Source organism: Syngnathus typhle, linkage group LG20 (genome assembly GCF_033458585.1).
Source record: "Syngnathus typhle isolate RoL2023-S1 ecotype Sweden linkage group LG20, RoL_Styp_1.0, whole genome shotgun sequence".
Taxonomy (NCBI): domain Eukaryota; kingdom Metazoa; phylum Chordata; class Actinopteri; order Syngnathiformes; family Syngnathidae; genus Syngnathus; species Syngnathus typhle.
Window position 1 is genome coordinate 7046052 of NC_083757.1, and position 20196 is coordinate 7066247.

The following is a 20196-nucleotide window of genomic DNA, read 5'->3' on the forward strand; positions in this document are numbered from 1 at the left end:
AGTTTCTGCGCACTCGTCTGACCCACGTCTTTGCCTCCCTCTGTTTCCCCGTTGACCTCAAGTCCACTCCCCCTCCGTCTCCTTCTCCTCTCTCCTTTTGCTCTCTCCCATGACTCCCCCAACTCACCCTCCCTTACACCTCCCCATGCTGTTTCCATGCTGCTGCCTGTCTCTTAGCAACAACTGCACACCCGCCAGAGCTCTGAGTGCTTTCACAAACACACCCAGGAAGACGTGCACACTCGCACACACTCTCGCGCACGCGCACACGCAATGCTGGGTCCTCACCAAGCACTGCTGGCAGGCGTGTACGTCTGAGACTGATGAGAGGGAGTGCACATGTGCAGCACAGTGCTTGTTTCCGTGGGGGGCAACGGGCCAAGAACTTGTGCGCGGTTTTACGCACTCGCACACAAAAATGCGCGAGTGCGCAGGCTGTTGTGTAGTTGCCGTGGTCACACAACTTGCTGTGCACGATTTTTTTTCTTTTTTTTTATCCCATTGGTGGCCGATTGATGCCAAAAGTGTTTGGTAAAAACAATGAATCATAGCACACACACAGACGCGCGCATGCATTTGCATGTGCGTCCTTGTGTGTTTGTCTTTATGTGCAAATGGGGACGCGCGTGCCGCGTGTGGGTGGATGGAGCTCTTGCGGCATATTTGCATGTGTGTGTGTGCGCCCGTGCATGCACGCGTGCGCGTTGTCGCCGGCTGTCACTCACAGCGTGCAACGAGTGCGTGTGCCTTTAATTCAAGCATGTGTTTGTGTCTGCGTCTCGCGCGCACACACACACATGCTGGTCAGAAGGATGATTAATTAACAAAAGCCGTTAATTAGAGGAGGGCGGAAGAAATTGTCGAGAGTCGAGGATTGATAGCGCTGAGGTTGGAGGAGAGGAGTCGAGACGGAGTGATACGGATTTTTTTTTTTAGGCTGATGCCGATATTTGGCCAACTAAAATTGTATATTAATTAGCAATTCATTTGACTGAAAGTGTTTTTCAAATGTACCTCCCGATTTGTTTCAACTCCATCCCATCTTTTTCCACATTTTGCCTCGTACTTTCTCCCACATGCAAGACACTCGTCCTCTCCCCTCCGTTCCTTCGCTCCCTTCTTTCCCTCCCCCTCGCACGCTGCCGCCTCACTAATCACGGCCATATGTTGGCCAGGAACACGCAGAGGTGTTGTGCCGTGGACGCCATTGTGTGTTTGAACGTGTGCATATGTGACCTACACACAGACACACACGCACACACTGTCACCTCGATGTCTTTATCCGCTTTGCACGTCGATCCTCATCACCCCTTTGGTTCCCCCTGGTGGCTGCTATTGTTTTCATACAACGCAACAACAACAACAAAACAACCTAGTTTTCATTTATTACCACAGCCAAACTATTAGGACACATTCTAAATGAAATACATCTAAATCCACGCTACAGTGACTGCTTTTTGCTAATAAAAAATTGTCACGCAAAATGACAAAATGTCCACTTTGCCATTGCAATTGGACAAAATGTCCACTTTGCAATTGCAGAGCAATTACACGGGCATGTCACACTCCCACACTCCCGGTCTCTCATATTTCTCCTCTGCCCTTCTTCACCTTCAGCCCAGCCGCCTCAGCGCCCGTCTTGTCTCCCGCTCTCTGCTACCATGGGCCACGTGAGGAGCAGAAGGGATGCAGTTGGGCAGAGCCAAAGTGCGCGAGTTGCTGCTGCTGCCGCTGCCCACTGCAGTATTGATGACCCAATGATCCCCTGCAGAACTCCGCCAGCCGGGCAGACAGAGTGAGGTGAGCCTCGGAATCCGAATCAGCCGGCGAGCCGACGGCACCGACCGCTCAAGTGGGACGCAAATGGTGAGTGCGGCACTAATTGTCGTGCTGCCACGTGGGCAGCAGGCTTCATAAATTAAAATATATGATGCGGCATCATGTTTAAAAATACTGTAAAAAAGTATTTACAGCAGGTTTGCTGTTTTCGAGACTCACCTGACACATATTTTGTGCATTTTTGGGGGGGACTGAAACTTTTGTTACAATTGTTACAATTTGAAGTGCGAAAGTGAATTTGAAAGTAAATGGATTGATCAATATCAAGATGGAGCAATCAATTAATCACAACAGTGCAAGCTGACCTAATGTCTCTTTTAGTTCATCTGTGGGTTGTGATATGCTCGATACTGCTGTTTTGGTTAGCAACAGCAGTTGACGAACTGTCCTTCAACTCACTTGCTACTGTTTGTTTGCTTAGTTAACAAAATGCCTGCCGACTAAAATAATGGACGGTCGCTATTTGAGGAGAGGGCGTGACTGATAACATGTTTGCATCTTCAGGTCTTTGAATCTTCCATAGAGGACAACAGAGTCGAGGCCCAACCGAGTATGTCCACTGGATGAGCGATCTCTTGGCATATTTACGCACCGGACAAACTGGCCGTCTTGTGTGCGGCGCCGCTGAGAAAAAAGACTGCATCATCCAAGGGCCTGAGCTCTGGGCCGCAGGGCTCCTGGCTCATGATGACCTGCCGCCAGTGACTGGCCAGCCCTCCTCTGCAGCCCCAGCGCTGGCCAACGGCGTCCACCCGCAGCGCAGGGGCGGGCACCGCACCTACCCACCCAATCGGGCGGTGACCGGCGCGGAGCCACCGACAAGGATGCAAACGCATATGGACACACAGATGCTTTCTAATGCTAGCTCGGACTCTTGCGGCTCTCCGGAGGCCCAACCGTCCAAAAGTCGGAGCACGACATCACCTCGGCCTTTGATTTTAGCGCTTGGCAATCATCCGACCTCTGCCAATCAGTCGGCGGGGCGGACCCTCGCTTCAGAAATGAACACACCCGCAAACGTTTGTCCCGGCACTGGCTCATCGCCTCTTGTCGTGGAGGCCGAGAGGAAGTATGCGCTGCGCAGCTCCGGACGGTCCCGTTTCCCGTGTAATGTGCGCAAATCCTCCCGCCTCCGCCGAATCCCGGAGGACCCCGAAAGGAGAGCGGAGAAGGAGAGAGAAGATGAGGAGGCGCTAGACGCTTCTGAGGAAAAGTTCTGGAGGCTTAAAGAGGAGCAGGTGGAGGAAGCAGTCACAACAAAGGAGCACCTGACCACAGAGGCCGTCACCCCCGCGGGATCCTCCCCTGTAGCTGCTCCTCTTGCGCTAACCGTCCCCAAAGCGCCCCCAAAACCCGGGCCCAGACTCGGGCACAGACCTGGACCTAAATCTCGCTCGAGGCCCGCTCCCAAGTCAGTTCAGAAACCGGGTCCTAAAAGTGTCATGAGACGCCGTCTGGCAGCACAAGCCGCCTTGCGGTGCGGTGCCACGTATCTGCCGCCGCCCGTTGCGCCGGCACCAATCGTGAAAAAGGAGCTGGAGATTTTCTCTCCCACTGGCCGGAGGTGTGGACGTTTTGTTGGAGTGAGTTATTTTACGTTAGTGGTGCCAATTTTGCATGACTGGAACTGGTGTCGAGGCAACTTTTCTTGACCTGTTTTTGATACTTTTTTCCGTGCTGCACAGGTGAGGAAGATCGTGGTCAAGGTGGCTCGTATTCCCTTCAGCCTTGGACGGCGACAGAAAAGCTACAAGATCTCCAGTGTGGAGACCATCACGGCACCAGAGAAGGGTCATATTGGCACCGCGGCGGGCCCGGACGTGGTTCGGGAGCCCACGGCGCTCCTCCGCATAAAGAACAACGGCAAAAGCGTCATGGTCATGTTCCCGCCCGGAGAGCTGCCGCTTATCGTTAAACGCAGGCGAGGTCGACCGCCCAAACAACCGGCCCTCATGATACCGGGGGAGAGCCCTGCTCCCTGTGGCGACGGAGAGCAGGTCAAGAAGCCCCGGAGGAGGCGGCGGACTAAACTCCCCTGCCCCTATCCGTCCTATGTCGGGGACACGGATGACGTGAAGACCGAGTATGGGGATGTCCTTTCCAAACTGGCCTTTTTGAATCGCCAGCCGCCCGCCACCGGCCGATGCTCCCCCCCTCACTGCTGGGCACCCGGCGAGCCGGAAAATTTCCATACCTCCTCGGAAAACCCGGCAATCTCCACCCTGCTGCACCGGCTCACCGGGTCCAGGCGGCCACGGGGCAGCAGAGGAGGGGGCGCTGGGAGGGGTGCGGCTGGCGGCAGCGAGCACAACAAGAGCACCTTCTCTGAATTCTTTGAGTCCATCGGCAAGAAACGCAAACCGGGCCCCCTCTCAGAGGACGGATTACCCAGAAAACGGGGGAAGGGTGTCGGCAGAGGAGGGGGTGTGGTCGGAACCGAGCCCGGGGCTGAGAAAACGGTCAGAAAGAGACGCGTGAGGAAAAATGGCACATTGAAAGGGGAAGGAGACTTCGTGGGACAGGAATGGCCCAACGGTTCCGGGGGCTGGGGTGACGAGGGTGCCGACAAACGCTACTGCGGATCCACAAGGGGGGGCTTTTCCTCCTGCGAGGTCGGCAGGAGAGGCGCCTACGGCCGCGGAAGCAGAGGCGCCCGGCCAACCGGGGACGATTCGCAAAGTTTGTTTGCGGGATATTTTCGATCTTTGCTGGACTCTGATGACTCGTCCGAACTTCTGGACATCTCGCAATCAAACGCACGCAAAGCTTCATCTGCTCACGGTTACGAAGCATCCGGCCCGCCAACCCCTCAGCGGTGGTCCGTATCAAAGTGGGGGGCCAACGGGGCAAGTTCTGCGGCAGAGGGTTCCATGCAGGCGCACTGTGCCTCTGCCGGGCCTCCTTACAACTACACTAGCCAGACTCAAACGTCCCCCACTCCTTCCAACTATCCAAAATCCAATCCGCCGTCCCTCTCGCAGTCCCCCGGTTCCCCCCACCCTTCGGGCTACGGCCACTACTCTCCCGCCTATGCCGCCTCCTCTTGCGCAGGGCCCCAGAGACCCTCAGACTGCAGTTTCTCTTGCAAGACCGGAGTTCACGAGCGTGGCCAGCCGGGCTACTACCAGGCGGGGGCCAGGAAGGGCTTCGGTGGAAGTCCCGCCACAGGACCCACGTCGCCAGGTGCCGGCTACATGGCGGTGGCCAAAGGCAGCCCCTTTAGCTCCTCGTCTTCACCAGAGTGTTACAAACAGTACAACAGCAACCAGTGGAGCTTCAGGTACGTTGCTCGGAGAAACCACGCGACAAGAAAATGTACCGTTTTCTAATGTCAATGCCTTGTGATTATCTTTTGTAGACAAGGTTATGGCGGATGGTCGGCAGACAATTTTGGGCCTCACGCTTACGGCGACTACGGCTCCAATGAATCAAAGGACATCTTGGACATCTCCAACTACACCCCGCAGAAGGCCAAGAGACCCCCTTTCCCCGAGAGTCTATCTGAGTCCTCCTCCGATTCCTCGCATCCCGGCTCAGGAGGGGCCGGATGCGGACCTCCTCCCTCCATGGGGCCAGTCTTCAGGCAGAGTGAAACGGCCAGCGGGGAAGGGGCTCAGTCCAGCCTGTCCAGCCTGGAAAAACTGATGATCGACTGGCACGAGAGCGCTTCGACGCCGTCCTACAACTGGAGCCAGAGCGTCCTCTTCCAGGGCGCCGGGACCAGCAAACCCGGCCGGGGGCGCAGGAAACGCTCTGAACAGTCGGAAAAAGAAGGCGGTTCCGTTTTACACTCGGATTCCCCATCCAGTCCTTCGCCGACACTTAGTCCCAAGCGGGGCGGGGGACGTGGCCGAGGGTCTCGAGGAGCCAGAGGGGGGATGTCGGCGTGCTCAAGAGAGCGCCTTTCGGGATCCAAAGGCAGAGGGAAAGCTGCTGCAGCTTCTTCAGCTCTGGAGTCTTCTGGTTTATTCCAGGAGGGTTTGGACTATTACAGCGGGGACAGTAGCAGCCTCTCTCCCTTGGCTACTCCCAATTCGGCTCCCGCTTCCAGTTACCTCCAGGATCCCTGCGAGTACCCCTCCCCTTATTCCGCCCACCCCTCAACACCATCCTCTGAGGAGCCATATCCAGCCTTGTACCCCGGCGAGTCCTCGTCCTCCCTTTCACCCGGTGTTTCCTCCCCCCCTCCCCCTTACCCTTCCAAACCGCAATCCTACCACCTCGCCCCCTGCAGAAACTTCTCGCCATCCTGCTCCCCTTTACCGCGGGTCCCACCCCACTGCAGCTCGGCAATGAGCCCCTCATACCGGCCCCCTCCCAAAGAAGTGCCGTTCTCTCAGTACGACTCCCCCAGTTACTGCGGCTCCCCCTACTGGTACGGACAAACGTCACACAGCGGCACCCCCAGCCCCAGTACGCACCCGCACACCAGCCCGCACGCCAACACTCACGGGACCCTGCTGGCGAGCCCCAACGCGCACATGAACCCGCCGCCGCCTCACGACCCGCAGCATCACCTGAGCTCCCACGCCAAAGCCTACGCCGCCCAGGCGCACGCCAACAATCATCCCCATCACCCAGCGCAGGCTGCCGCCCACTCGGCGCCCTCGCTCTACGACGAGTGTGGCGCCGCGGTCGCCCACAAGCAGGAGCTGATGGCGCGTCAGGGCCTCCTCACGCCGTTCGCTAAGAGCACCCTAGAGGACGACCCCGGCGCTTACTCACTGTCCCAGCTTTCCTGCCAAGCCATGGGGCACCGCTACCCGTCGCAGCAGGGAGGCGGCGTGCTGTGCCAGCTTCTGGACCAGGGCCACGATGATGGCTTTAGCGTGACCAGCCTGTAACGGGAGGTGAGTCATTCACGTACGTTTTTGAGTGCTGCCCACGTGTCTCCAAACAAACCGTTTCGGATGCTGATTGACATAATCCCACCCTCACATTGGTTGTCTACACTCGTGACTTGGTCGCTAGCTCAGGGAAGAGCCTCCGTTTTCATTTTCCGTTCCGGCTCTTATTCCCCAACGTCTCATGTCACTTTCTCTTCCTCCCTCTTTGTCTTTCTTCCTCTTCTCTTTGCAGGTGCGTTCAATCTGCTCCTTTTGAAGCATTCGTTTTCTTTCCCTCGCTTTTGTACGCTTGACTTCTTTGTGGAAGGCTGAAAGGGTGAACATTTTTACCTGCCAGCTTTTTTGGGGACAGCAGAGCTTTAATTCTCCGGCATTGACAATCAAGATCAACCTACGAACACACACAGGGACAGACGCATGTGCACAAAAGAATCATGCAAGTTGGACTCCAAACAGTTCCACTTTTTTTTCTCCCCCCCCCCCCCCTCCAAACCGTCGTTTTCTTTCTCTCTGCCGCCCCCTTGTCCTTCCTCTGCCGTCCCCGCCTCTTGCCGCTGTGCACGCTTTGAACACGCCCGACGTCCCCTCCTCGCGTGGACCACTCCCCCGCTTTTCTTCAAACACCAGCATCTGTACATACTCTCTTACATGCTCTGTCTTTTGCTGTTTTCACTACACTCAAAGGACCCTAAAGACTGTGTGTGTGTGTGTGCGCGCGCGTGTGTGTGTGCGTGTGCACGTTTGCGTGACTGCAGTCATGCATGCGTGCGTGTGCCTATGGGGTCCTACCGAGTGGGCTTCTTTCACTCTCTTCTGTTCCGTGGTCTCGTTGTTGTTGTTTAGTGGGTTTTTTGTGGCGCGACTCCCCCCCCCCCCCCCCCCCTACAAAAAAAACTGTTGTATATCTGTTCGTTACAAATGTATGTATGTATGTATGTACCCGAGGTGCAAAAATATTTAAATACACATTCTGTTCTTGCCATTGGTAACAGCGTGTGCCTAGTATCTAATTCCCTCCCCAAAAGGATTATGACGAGTTAGCATGTTGGGTTTCAGTCCGGCTGTCTGGGAGCGAGTTCAGATGAGGACATTATTTGGGAAGGGGAGGAGGAGGGAGGCGTGATAGAAAGGGATGACTGCGAGAACGTCGGGAGTTGTTTGGCATTTGTTGCTCCGCTGGCTCGACAGACGGGAGTTGATTGGCCGCTTGTTGTGTATAAACTTTGTCAACAGGCTGACACAAACCATTGCCTTTACTGTGACATTCCCGCCGCATCGCAATAGGAGAGGTCTGCTAAAGACAAATTGTCTTTTGAGCACCCTGCAAAGTGTTTATGGCCATTTTCTGCTGTTGCTAGGTGATCGCAATCACGCCGCGCACACCGATCTTTATTATTTTCCATCCAATCGGCTTCCATGATGATATTCAACAAATTTGAATTCAGCATCAGGCCTTACTTCCACTTTTTAATATTCATGCGTCTGTCTGTGGCTCCTGAGTTGCTTAGGAGCAAGCTAACATAAAAATACTTTCTAATTAGCAGAACATTGAATTTAGAGCATATTTCTTTATAAAACACGTGTCAAAAAAGTCATCCCTTTAATGAAGGCTCAACACCAAAACCTTGCAAAGGACTTGTTTTTAATTGGTAACAATGAGGTCAAAAGGTCGCAGGATGGCGACATCCCAGCCCGAGGCTCTGCTCCATCGAGCCGGAGAAGAGCGATGAGCCCGACGACGATTCCCCTCATGGAGGATGAGAGTGGCCACCGGTATGTCATATTTCATCTTCAATATATTCCAGGAGACATTAAAAGGATGAGTTTGCAGTTTCAAACATCCATCCATCCATTTTCTGTACCGCTTAGTCCCCACGGGGGCTGCGGGCGTGCTGGAGCCTATCCCAGCCGTCATCGGCCAGTAGGCGGGGGACACCCTGAATCGGTTGCCAGCCAATCGCAGGGCACCTAGAGACAAACAACCATACGCACTCGCACTCACACCTAGGGACAATTTGGAGTGCTCAATCGGCCTACCAAGCATGTTTCAAACATTTTTGAAAAATCATTTAAATACAACCCCCCTCCCCATTTAGCTGCAAATTCCTCCATTTGAATTTCTGCATGCAGCCTAGACCAGGTGAGATCAGATTTTGCATCTGTTCCCCTTGTGTCTCTTTTACCATTTGGCCTTCGCAACCTCCATCAACGCAGCGCCTCAAAGAACTCACACACACACACACACACCTTTTTTTTCCACTCTTTTCTGCACAAGGCTAAACTCTGACTCATTGCAGTGATTCATAACCCCCCACCCCGCTACTTATCTCTGTTGCCATGGTGACCACAGAGCTCAGTCTTGGTTGGGGCGGGGGGGGCTTTATATTCAACGGTACATGATTTGTACATGGCCTCTGTAGTTTTGGTGTCTCGCCGCAGTCGCCAAACTTTATTGTGCTTTGGCATACATTCAAGGACTGGCATACCAATACAAACAAACCAATTGATGAGATAGAATTTTACTTTAATGAGCTGGTCCTACTTTGGACTAATTATATTAACTTTGATAGTTGCTGGTCTTTAGGCCCAAGTGCACAAATGAAGACTCCTTTAAATCTATTCATATTTTTTTCTGGTTATATAGATCAAAATACATTGCACTAGGGTATATAGTAGGGGTGTAAATTGCGGGTTTTGTCACGATACGATATCATATCGATACAAAGAACTACTATATGATATTTGCCGATATCTTAAAGCCTGCTGTGATTCATTCACGATATATCACAATATAGTGCTCTACGATCGATATTTTTTAAATTTTTTTTAATAAAAAATATTGAACAATATCCTGATTTATAACAATTCATACGCAAAATCAACAAGGTACTGCAAACTCTTTATTTAGGAAATTACAAGAGTATTGTAGTATACAAAGTGCTTATTTTAACACTGAACTTTGATGTCGTGTTTTTTCTTTAAATGTGCGGCGAGATTTGTGCTCCCTGAATATTTGATCACCGCATGGCAGGATTTACAAACTGCACGTGTCTTGTCCGTTGAGCCATCTTTTCTTTGGAATCCATAGTGCTTCCAAACGAATGACTTGAAGCCTAAAGGGGAGCAAATGTCCTCGTCTCTTTGGACATTAGCCATAGCACCAGCCCAGGAGCCGCGTACTAGTTGTCGCCTCCCCTTTCACGTGCGTGCTCTGCTCACAACACAGCAACGCCGGGCGCACTGCTCCCGGAGAGAGGAAGCAAGCAACAATGAACTGGATTTCAAAATAAAGTCGCGTCTAATGTCCGAGGTCAAACACGGCGATATAAATCGATGTTTACGTTTAGCATCGATGCCAATAAATCGTAGAGCATTATATCGATTAATCGATGTGTATCGATGAATCGTTACACCCCTAGTATATAGTCATGTGTTTATGTACTCAGCCAGCCCTTTGGAGCTGCAGCCTCGAGCCAAAGAGCCAAAGTCATTCTCTGCAGAACTCCACCGTATCGTCCTCCACCACAGGTATAGTGCATACAATGGAACCTCTTCCATGTTACTTCCACGCATTGTTTTTCCTACATTAAGCTTCTTCCCGTCAAATATAGTCTTCGGTCTATGTGTATGACGATAAATCACACGTGACAGTGTGTTTCATTCATGTTAAGTATAGTGTGTGTGCGTTGCCTTTTTTCGCGTTCAATTCTCCAGGGTTCTCAACATGGGTCAAGACAAGGCGACCCCTCCACACGCCCACACGCCAATTTTGCTGTCGTGTGCAAAGGAGTGGCTGTTTCCCTTTGCACACACGCTGTGCGTTGCCTCTTCCTTCAGGTGTGCGCGAGAACGGGACTGTGCGTGCCCACCCCACCAAGCCAACGCAGTCCTCAGCTTCCACCCAGCCTGGACCACTCAGGCCCGCGTCGTCTTTAGGCTGCGCTGTCCAGCGTTTTGATTCCAGCGGCGCCGCTGCATATGTTGGTCGCCGCGGCAACGCTTTGGCCGGTCGCCATGGTAACACAGGCCTTGCCCCCCCCCCCCCCCCAGTACAGGACGTACGGAGAAAACGCACAGCAGGCGCCGAGCCGGTGTGTCGCAGAGCCGGTGTGTCGCAAACCCTGGCGGGCATAGTGGCAGAGTTGGGGCACGGTACGCATGCACACAAAGCTCTTAAAAAATAAAAGGGGTGAGAAGCAAATATACCTTAGAGCCCCTCACAAACACAAAGATGTCATACTCATACTTAGGTTCCTATAGCAACAGAGCTCTGCGCCATCCATGGCTGCCATGGCAACAGTTCCTTCAGGCTCAATTACAGCCTGTAACCACAAGGGGGCCCCGTATAGCCACTCTACAATCAACCTATGCGACTCTTGAGTACTCATTATACTACCGAGTACTAATACCACGAGTACCTATGAAACATAACATTTCAATTGACATAATTACAGAACAACATACATTATACATTTTTAATAGATAACGAATACATAAACTAAATATACAAAATAAAATAATCTAAATTTGAAGGTACATTGTTTCCAAAGTAGATTTTAAAACTATAAGGTAGACAAAATAAGACAACCCCAGTCTTATCAATGCTTGCATGAATAAAAAAATAAGTATTATTATGTTCTCGCAGTGTGCAAGTGTATCTGGTGTGTGTTTATTCCGCCACCTAGTGGACGAAATGCATGGCTTACTTTATTGGACTTGATTTATAGTACAGAGAACTTAACAAGCAAGCAAGGATATAAATAGTGCAGTAAATAAAATATATTAAAAACATCCACTTGCTAGAGTCGATGTAAATTTATTTTATTTGTATATATATATTTGTGGTTTTCACATACTTGACGCAGCCAAGAGTTTATAGCCACGTGTATTAAATTTAATCACTGTGCAAATGCACACAAAAAGGCAGCTGGGAACATTCTGTTTTGTGTCTTGTTAAATTCTGTGTCAAGCTGACATGAAGTGTACTCATTGCTGTCTTTATACGGTCATTTTGTTCACCTTGTTACACATGGGAAGAGTCCAACGAATGAAAGTGTGTCACAATGGTGAGTTATGCTTAAGTTGTTTTTTTAGTAACATGAATGGTTTAATTTACTGTCTTGGTGGGTCTACTAGAAACGGGAAAGTTACACATGTGTTTGATCCGTGAGCCATGCATCAAGATTGTTGCTGACAGCCTTTTAATGCTGTGCCCCAATTGCAAGACATGATTAAGAACAGTTGCAATATAGGCTCTGAAATTATGACGATTATCCATCCATCCATCTATTTTCTGTACCGCTGTATCCCCACGGGGGTTGCTGGAGCCTATCCCAGCTGTCATCGGGCAGTAGGCGGGGGACACCCTGAACCGGTTGACAGCCAATCGCAGGGCACACAGAGACGAACAACCATCCGCACACGCACTCACACCTAGGGGCAATTTGGAGCGCACAATCGGCCTACCAAGCATGTTTTTGGGGATGTGGGAGGAAACCGGAGCGCCCGGAGAAAACCCACGCGGACACGGGGAGAACATGCAAACTCCACTTAAAAAAAAAAGAAGTCAACTTGGCCACCAGTCAATGTCCGTGCCCAGAAAGGTTAAAGGTGAGAGTCGAGCTGTAAGATATGCAAGGCAGATATGCGAACCTCTATTCGACTTTTAATGAAAAACACCGCTTCCGTTATCCCCCTTAAAACTAATGGCGTTGTGTCTTATAGGGTGTGTGTACACATTTGTTTATGACCAATAGTAACCCACTTCTAGCTTTGGCTTCTTGAGGGGAAACGTTACTTTGACCATGTTTATCTTCTGAAATGAACTTTTATTCGTCGTCGGGGCCCAATCCTGTCATTCCTCGGATGCGGTCCAACTCGCCGGAGCGCGCATCGGAATGCGCGCCGCTGCCCTCCAGCATTTACGCAAATAGCGCACAAAAGCTTGCAACAACATTGCGGGGGGGTTACGCTAGCGTAAACCACCATTCCGCTCATGTGACAGCCCCTTCGGCCAATCAGCTCTTAGGAGCTCGACCGCTCAGCCAATCACCAGCTGGCAAACTCGGGACCTTGCCCTCGCCCGCTTGCTCGCTAGTTAGCCCAGTACGCGTTTGCCTAACTGACTCACTGCTCACATTTTCGACTGGAAAACTTTTCAAAGTTGGACAAACAATACAGCTAGAGAGTGAACTTCGCTGTAACGGTAAGCCCAGAATAAAAACACCCTGCGATGTTTTGTTGTGGAAATAAACGAGCATTTGGCCGGTTTGGTTCGAAACAAGAGTTCGTGTACAAGTCACTTCCTGCTCTTGACAAGGCCAAGAAGCCAAATTGCATTCTGACTAGTTTGAGCCAGCTTCGTTTCGATTGACGCTCTTCATGCAGTTTTAATTTTGAAAATAATGCCGCTAAATAACGCTTCGAGATTTTGGACGTGCTTTTAAAAAACAGAACTTGTCCAATTTGTCAAGTCCACCGCGGGTTAGCAAATGGGGCGCGGCCAGAGACTTCAAGGCCCCTGGGAAACAACAACGTTCATTCCGAAGTAAACAATATGGTGGGACTTTTCGACACGCTTTTTTGGGATAGTATTTACCACAACGCAAACATTTGACACCCTCACAGGGGATTTAAAAACTATTGAAAGGAATTGTGTCAATGATGACTAGACCACTGTTGGGCGGCCCTGGATGAAAAGCTTATAATTAGACAACCCAAATAGGGAAAATGGAGCTGTACTTAAAAGTCACTGCATTGGCGTTCTGTCAGTTGTCATTATTCTGTGGACATATATTTTAGCGGGGTGTTGTTTCTCGGTTTCTAATTATGACTATCGTAGGGCAGAGCATCAAAGTCAAAGTCTGCTTTATTGTCAATTGGAGGGCAGACATGTTGTTAGTGTAAACAGTGGCCCTCACTTTGAACTGACAAAATTGAAAATAATTTTTGATCATGTATGTTTTTGTTCTGTACCCTTGGCACACTGAAAATTGCCATTGAAACTTGTGGCGAGAAGAAACCTTGAGTTTTGCTTCTGCTTTATTCTATCTGTCTCTTTATATGTGACTACAACTCACATGCAACTAAGAGGCCTGTAAATACAAATATTCCTGACCCATCCACAATATGTGAAATTTAGCCTTTTAGAGGCCATGTAGAAAAATAATGTTTTATAGTTTTATCAGGATCTTCTCTACTCACACTCGAACTTTCTGTTTTTTTTCTCAGGGTCTGGCCCTCCTTTACCGGCCACATCGCCTCCACCGCCATGCCTCTGGTGATCAGGAACATTGAGCCGCGGTACGTGTGCCGCCAGCCCATCCCGGCGAGCATCCGCAGCGAGCTGGAATGCGTCTCCAACAACAGCCTGGCCGCCGTCATCCGCCAGCTCGGCTGGCTCAGTGAGTGCTCCTGCTATGTGCGCCTGCCAATGCAAATACTATCACGGCAGTCAATATCATTGGGTTGGTGCACGCCACAGGCAAGCAAGCCGAGGATGTATTCAGGGGGCTCTTCAAGGAGGCCGAATTTTTTTCGGACCGGGTGGAGGCGCTTGGGCAGCGAGTGGACAACCTGCAGTTGAAAGTCACCCAGTTGGACCCCAAAGAAGAAGAAGGTAAGTAGCAAGGCAAAAACATGCCTTTTGGCTGACAAAGTATTGTCATCCACGTTAAGCTTAACATATCGGTTTCCGAATATTGGAGCATGTTTCGGATAATGGTATGGATAAATGGCAATCTTTTGTGCGTGTGCCAGTATCTTTGCAGGCCATCACCACTCGCAAGGCCTTCCACAGCAGCCTGACGCAGGACCAGCAGATGTTCACCCGGCCCTCGCTACCCATGCCCGTACAGGACACCTACGTTACATGCGACCCGCCTCCGCCGCTCAACCATCTGAGTCCGTACCGGTACGACGCACTTCCTTCGTCTGTCGCTCGCCGTACATTCACCAACATGTCCACGTGTTCCCGCCACTTTGCATTATTCATCCAAAACATTTGGCAATAAAGGTTTTTAAAAGAGGGCAGGGTCACGACCCATTATGATAGTGGACCCTATGGTGTTTGTAGTCTTATGTTCAAACATGTGTTTCTTTTCTTTTTCTATTTTGTCGGTGTTCAGCGACGATGGAAGGGATGCTCTGAAGTTTTACACGGATCCCTCGTACTTCTTTGACCTGTGGAAGGAGCAGATGTTGCAGGACACCAAGGACATCATGAAGGAGAAACGAAAGCACAGAGTGAGCAGCACACCAACTGGCTCCGTTTCCTCAAACGCGTGTCACAGGCGCCACCATTCAGGAAGTAGCTGCAATTACCTCAGTTTGCTGGGGTCAATCGTCTATTTCAGTACATGAGTTGAAAATTCGTAGTTCCGTTGTTTTTAAACTTTAAAGTACAACACATTTGAATTTAGTATTTTTAGAATGCTCAGTGTCTTTTGGCCACCATTTTTTAGCACTATCCATACTTTTGGTTAAAGCCTGATCTGACTTGTGTCGAGCAGAAGGAGAAGAAAGACCACCTGAACCAGCGGACCCTCAACCCGCGTAAGATCAAAACCAGGAAGGACGAGTGGGAACGCCGCAAGATGGGCGCAGAATTTGTGGTGCCCAAGAATGAGATGATGTAAGTGGACGTGACCCGTTCATGAAGGTATTAGTCTCGTCATAAACAAAACATGCGTGGCCCAATTCGGGATGTCCCCGCTTCCTTTTTGTTTGCTTTTTCCCCCCACATGCTGGTCACTTGAGCGCCATCATGAGACAGACTTAGTGGCGCCATCACGCCGTCGCCGTTTTGAACAAGCAGACAAATTGAATAACAAAGCTCAGACGAGTCATCTGAGTTTTGTTATTTAATTTGTGACGTGATTTAATTTTCTATAATAAAGGCTTTCATTATTTTATTATTATTAAATTGACACGGCCACTATATGTGGCATTAATGAAAATCACAACCCAATGATGGGTCCTGCGTTGCATTCTAGGAGCTCCTTGGACGGTCTGAATGGCAGCTTGGGATCTGGGGATGAGGGACTGGATTTGAGCATGGACTCCTACGCGTACGACCCGCCGCCACCGCCTGGCTCCGATGACGTTCTGCCTCCGCCACCGCCCGACATGACGTAAGCTGCGCTTTGGGTTGGGGATGTGCCTTCTCATTCAAGACCCTCCGTTTGCTTTGTCACGTGCAGGTACGGGGACGCCGGCAACCACAAGCGCATCAGTATCCTGAGCCCCAACCACCCGCCGCCGGCACCCCCTGTGGCCTCCCCTCCGGCCAACTCTCGCCCTCACCTCTCCCCTCCTCCCGCTCCTCCTCCCCCACCCCCATTGTCAGGTTTCGGGGCACCACCGCCTCCCGCCGGCTTTGACGGCCCTCCTCCCCCACCCCCGCTCTTGTCCCCGGGCGGCTTCACTTCGCCGCTCGCTCCTCCCCCGCCGCCCGCCATGTCTGGCATGGGCCCACCTCCCCCGCCGCCCATGCCTGCCAGCGGAGGCCCTCCTCCTCCGCCGCCGCCCCCTGGCCCACCACCGCCCCCCTCCTTTGGCGTGCCCGCGCCCCATCCTCCCGCCGCCGTGCCGGCAGCGCCCAAACAGCAGCCGGCCCCCGAGGGCGACGCCCGCAGCGACCTACTGCAGGCCATCAGACAAGGTAAGGCGCTCGCACCCCCCGACTTCTTTGTGATTCAAGTTGACCTTACTGAGTGTCTTTGGCTTTGCGGTCCAGGCTTCAACCTGCGCAAGGTGGAGGCCCAGCGGGAGCAGGAGAAGCAAAATCACTCTGGCAACGATGTGGCTGCCATCTTGTCGCGCCGCATCGCCGTGGAGTGCAGCGACAGCGAGGATGATTCGTCTGAGTTTGACGATGACGAGTGGTCCGAGTGAAGGCGCCTTCCTCGTGCGTCGCCTCATCTTCAGGTTAGCACGGAAGATAAAGTCCCACCTCATCACAACCACATTCCTTTCATTCTTCCTATTTATCAATTCAAGCTTGCTTTTTTTCCTGCTTTAATGAGAGCATGTCCACTATAAGCAACTTGTCGTCTATCAAAGATATATATATATATATAGTTTTTTTTTTATGTGGAAGCACATTTAAGAACCTTTTTTTTAATCACCTAGCAGTTTGAAGTAGAACCCATACACAACTTGACATGGAAGTAGCCAAGTGACAAAATGGTGGGGACCGCCTGCTTCTCAAATGCCTTTTTTTTTGCTTTTTGCTACATAAAATTTCAAATTTGTATCTTCACATGCGGCTAGTTTTTTCAAAGTGACGATGTTAATTGTTTTGTTTGTGCTCCCAAAGACTGTCAAAAAAAAGCATATATATTATCTGGGTAAAAAAATAAAATGAAGAGAATACATTTGCAGAATTTATCCCAGTTTCATTTTTTTATGCCTTTAGTGGCTGACGTGCATCTTCAGTAATGTCCTAGTTTGTTTGCGGAACAAAAAATTATCAGTATGTGTATTTGTGTTTCATATGTGTCTGACTTATGTCAGAAAGAGAGGTTATCATATTTTAACAACAAAGTTGTATCTTCTCAGAAAGGTTGTTGACCTACAGTCCCCTCCCCCCTCCCCAAAGCCCAAACCCTAATCTTATACAACCACTGAAGGCAGCGTCACAGCATTATTGCAAACTCAAACGAGATGCCGACAGCTCAAGCACTCATGAATGCTCTAAAAGCTTCCACAATCCCTGAGGGGAAAAATGCTGACATCATCAAGTTGGGAAAGAAAAATCATATTTATTATTCATCAGTATAAAATATTCACTCATTTGACAAAAGGTTGTGCAACATACAGTCTCAATGGCTGAAAAGTGCCTTAGAAGTAGGAGAGCGTGTGCAAAAATAGAATCGGAGCTCTCCATTGGAACATTGTGTTTGCAAAACACACTTCAAGTACATCATCACATTATTATTATTAAGCCTTTGGATCCAGTGAATTCAGCAACATGACTCTCATTGTGCCCCCGAACTCCCTCCCTCGCTCCATAACGGTACAAATGTCAATTGGGTGGGCGGACGGCTGATTGTTTTCACTGAGGGAGGGATCTCGTGCAGCTACAAGTGGGCCCGATTGTTGGCTCGGGCACGGAGACGTCTGGTAGTAGTGGGAGTTCCTCCAAGATGCCCGCCGGCCAGAACAGTTCAGAATGTTCTGATGAGGACGATAAGGGAGGAGGACCTCACGTCCTGCTTCTAAAAAAGAAACGTGGGAGTGTGGAAGATTTAACACTCCGAGCGCTACTTTGTGTTTAGCGCACGACTGGCATAGATTGTGACCTTGTTTGCCGGAGCCTGCTATTATCAAAAGGTCAATCCTGCCTTTTTTAACAAGATAAAATTGCACTTCATTACTCTTTAGATGTGACTTGAAACAATTCCAAAGAAACCTTGGTTGTAGATTCAGGATTTGGAAAACATTGATTTGACCTCTCCAGAGCCGCTTTCATGCGGTCTTCTCTGCAAATTGGTGCATCAGAAGCAACAGGACCTCTTCCAAGGCCACACCATGCTTATTGAGGGGGTATCCAACCCCTGCATAGTTCTGAATTTTCTCATGAGATAAACAGCAAGGCAGGGAAATCCTGGATTTACACCAAAAACGATGGCTTTTCTTCAACTCATTTTCTGTTTCAATTCAAGAAGTGAAAATGTTGCCAAATTGGCATTTCAGTCATCATATTGGCTTGGGGGTAATCTGGCAGCGCTTTAGCCTGGCGGATGGCAGCAAAACAGCAAATCAAGTTGCTGTGGAATGAATTGGACTGCCAAACTACTGGAGAAGAAGAGAAAATGCAAGAAAAGTGCGTTTTCTGGACCTGCCGTTTATCTTCTTTGAGGTAAACGTGCCGGCATCATGTAAAAACGCTCTCATGATGGCACCGTTAACATCTGGCTTTTGCCCCCAAAACAATATAGCATGGTGGCTACACACAGTGTGTTGTCATTCTTAGATCTTTTACAACCTCTACAGAATGGGAAGGTTTCTCCACCAGATCCAGGATTTCAGACCTGGGCTTGTGTCCCAGAGTTTCTCATGATTGAGTCGACGCAAAGTCCTACACGTCCACAGGGCAGTGCAGCTGGGTGGCGTGGCTGCGAGGGCAGCAGGCGTGCAGCAGAACCTTGCGTATGTCTTTGTTCCTCAGACTGTAGAGCAGCGGGTTCAGCAGAGAGCTAAAGGCGGCGGGCACCAGGGTGGCATAGGTGTACAGCGGTGGGCTGGACGCGTCACCCAGCAGCCCCCACAGCGAGAAAGGCATCCAACAACCCACGAAGACTCCGAGAACCAGCACCAAGCGCGAGAAACCTCGCCCGCCGCCGTGCTTGCCAGCCAGCGACTGGCTGGAGGGCAGGAAGTGCCTCTGAGTGGCAATGGCGTGAGCGTGGCGCCGCGCCACCCGACAGATACCGACGTACAGCTGCAGGGTGACAACCACCACCACCAGGAAGCCACCGCACAGCAGCGAGAGGTACGTCCGAGTGAGGGGAGGCGCCACTGAGCAAGAAGCCGGCTGATCCAAGCAGTTCCAGCCCATGGCGGGGCCCGCGCCCATGACGCAGGCACCCGTCCACACCAGAAGCAGGAGCAGGGCGGCACGCCGGCGAGATTGTTCTGAGCCGTAGGTCAGGGCGTGGCTCAACGAGAGGTAGCGGTCCAGGGCCACGCCCATCAAGCTGCACAGCGAGGCAGTCAACGAAGTCACCAGAAGACCCGACGTCACCAACTCGGCCCAATCGCCGGGCGCCAGGCAGAACAGGAACAGGAAGTGGGCTACCAGAGCCACACCGGCCAGAAGGTCGGCCAACCCCAGGCTGGCCAGAAGCAGGAAGACGGGAGCGCGCAGAGACGGCGTTGCCAGGATGGTGGTGACCACCACAGCGTTCTCGACAGCGATGACGCTTCCCGAAATGCACAGGGCCACTCCCCACGCCGTCAGGGCCGGGCGGGTTTCCCGGGCGGGCGGTCCGCCCCCTTGGTGGTCCCAAGCAAGTAAGGCGTCCGCACCCGAAGACTCCTCCCACGGCAGCTCGGACGCATTCAGCCTCATGACCACGAGACAACCGCTCAAGCCTGCATGAGGAAAGTAATATTACGAAAAGTTTTAATGCATGATTCTTTTATACAAATTCAAGGCTCTTCCCTCCTCCAAGCACAACCCAGCCACCGAAATCTGGAATTGTTTTAAAGAATACTGAATTTGATTAGCCTAATAGCAATTGCCTGTGTGCTTTTGAACAGAATACCACACTATTGTTGACAAATATTAATAGGCTTGCAAAAAATCTTTGCATTCACATCATGGTCCTCTGCAAAGGTTGAATCAAGGCAGCTGGACTCTTGTTTGTTTTCTATGACTTAAGCAAGTATGCTGTTAGGCTAATGATGTGAAAGTGCCCAATCTAAAACTCAATCCTCATATCACGAATGAACATTTTACTTCTGAAAAAATACCACACTTGTATCTTTGAAATTAATCTTAGTG

At 50.9% G+C, this 20196-nt stretch overlaps 3 protein-coding genes across 5 annotated transcripts; 2 read left to right on the top strand and 1 right to left on the bottom strand.

Moving 5' to 3' along the window:
- The first annotated feature begins 1623 nt into the window (after positions 1-1623).
- ahdc1 (AT hook, DNA binding motif, containing 1) lies at positions 1624-11338 on the top strand. 3 transcript variants are annotated; one of them, XR_009710706.1, is made up of 6 exons: positions 1624-1866; positions 2344-3422; positions 3525-5119; positions 5198-6689; positions 6919-10214; positions 10524-11338. XR_009710706.1 is itself a non-coding variant. In XM_061267197.1 (4 exons), the coding sequence occupies exons 2-4, from the start codon at positions 2403-2405 to the stop codon at positions 6681-6683; spliced, it is 4101 nt and encodes a 1366-aa protein (XP_061123181.1). In that variant the 5' UTR covers positions 1625-1866; positions 2344-2402; the 3' UTR covers positions 6684-11338. The 3 variants fall into 3 exon arrangements, 1 of the variants encoding a protein (XP_061123181.1); XR_009710705.1 differs by having other exon boundaries at positions 1625-1866; positions 5198-10214; XM_061267197.1 differs by having other exon boundaries at positions 1625-1866; positions 5198-11338.
- Positions 11339-12731: 1393 nt separating this feature from the next.
- On the top strand, positions 12732-17075 carry wasf2 (WASP family member 2). Its single transcript, XM_061267259.1, has 9 exons — positions 12732-12891; positions 13917-14089; positions 14170-14304; positions 14445-14598; positions 14813-14930; positions 15197-15318; positions 15680-15817; positions 15887-16347; positions 16423-17075. Exons 2-9 carry the CDS (start codon positions 13957-13959, stop codon positions 16578-16580), a joined length of 1419 nt encoding a protein of 472 aa, XP_061123243.1. The 5' UTR covers positions 12732-12891; positions 13917-13956; the 3' UTR covers positions 16581-17075.
- Positions 17076-17465: 390 nt separating this feature from the next.
- On the bottom strand, positions 17466-19780 carry LOC133144505 (G-protein coupled receptor 3-like). The gene has a single exon (XM_061267262.1). The coding sequence runs from the start codon at positions 19759-19761 to the stop codon at positions 18769-18771; it is 993 nt and encodes a 330-aa protein (XP_061123246.1). The 5' UTR covers positions 19762-19780; the 3' UTR covers positions 17466-18768.
- Positions 19781-20196: the final 416 nt, after the last annotated feature.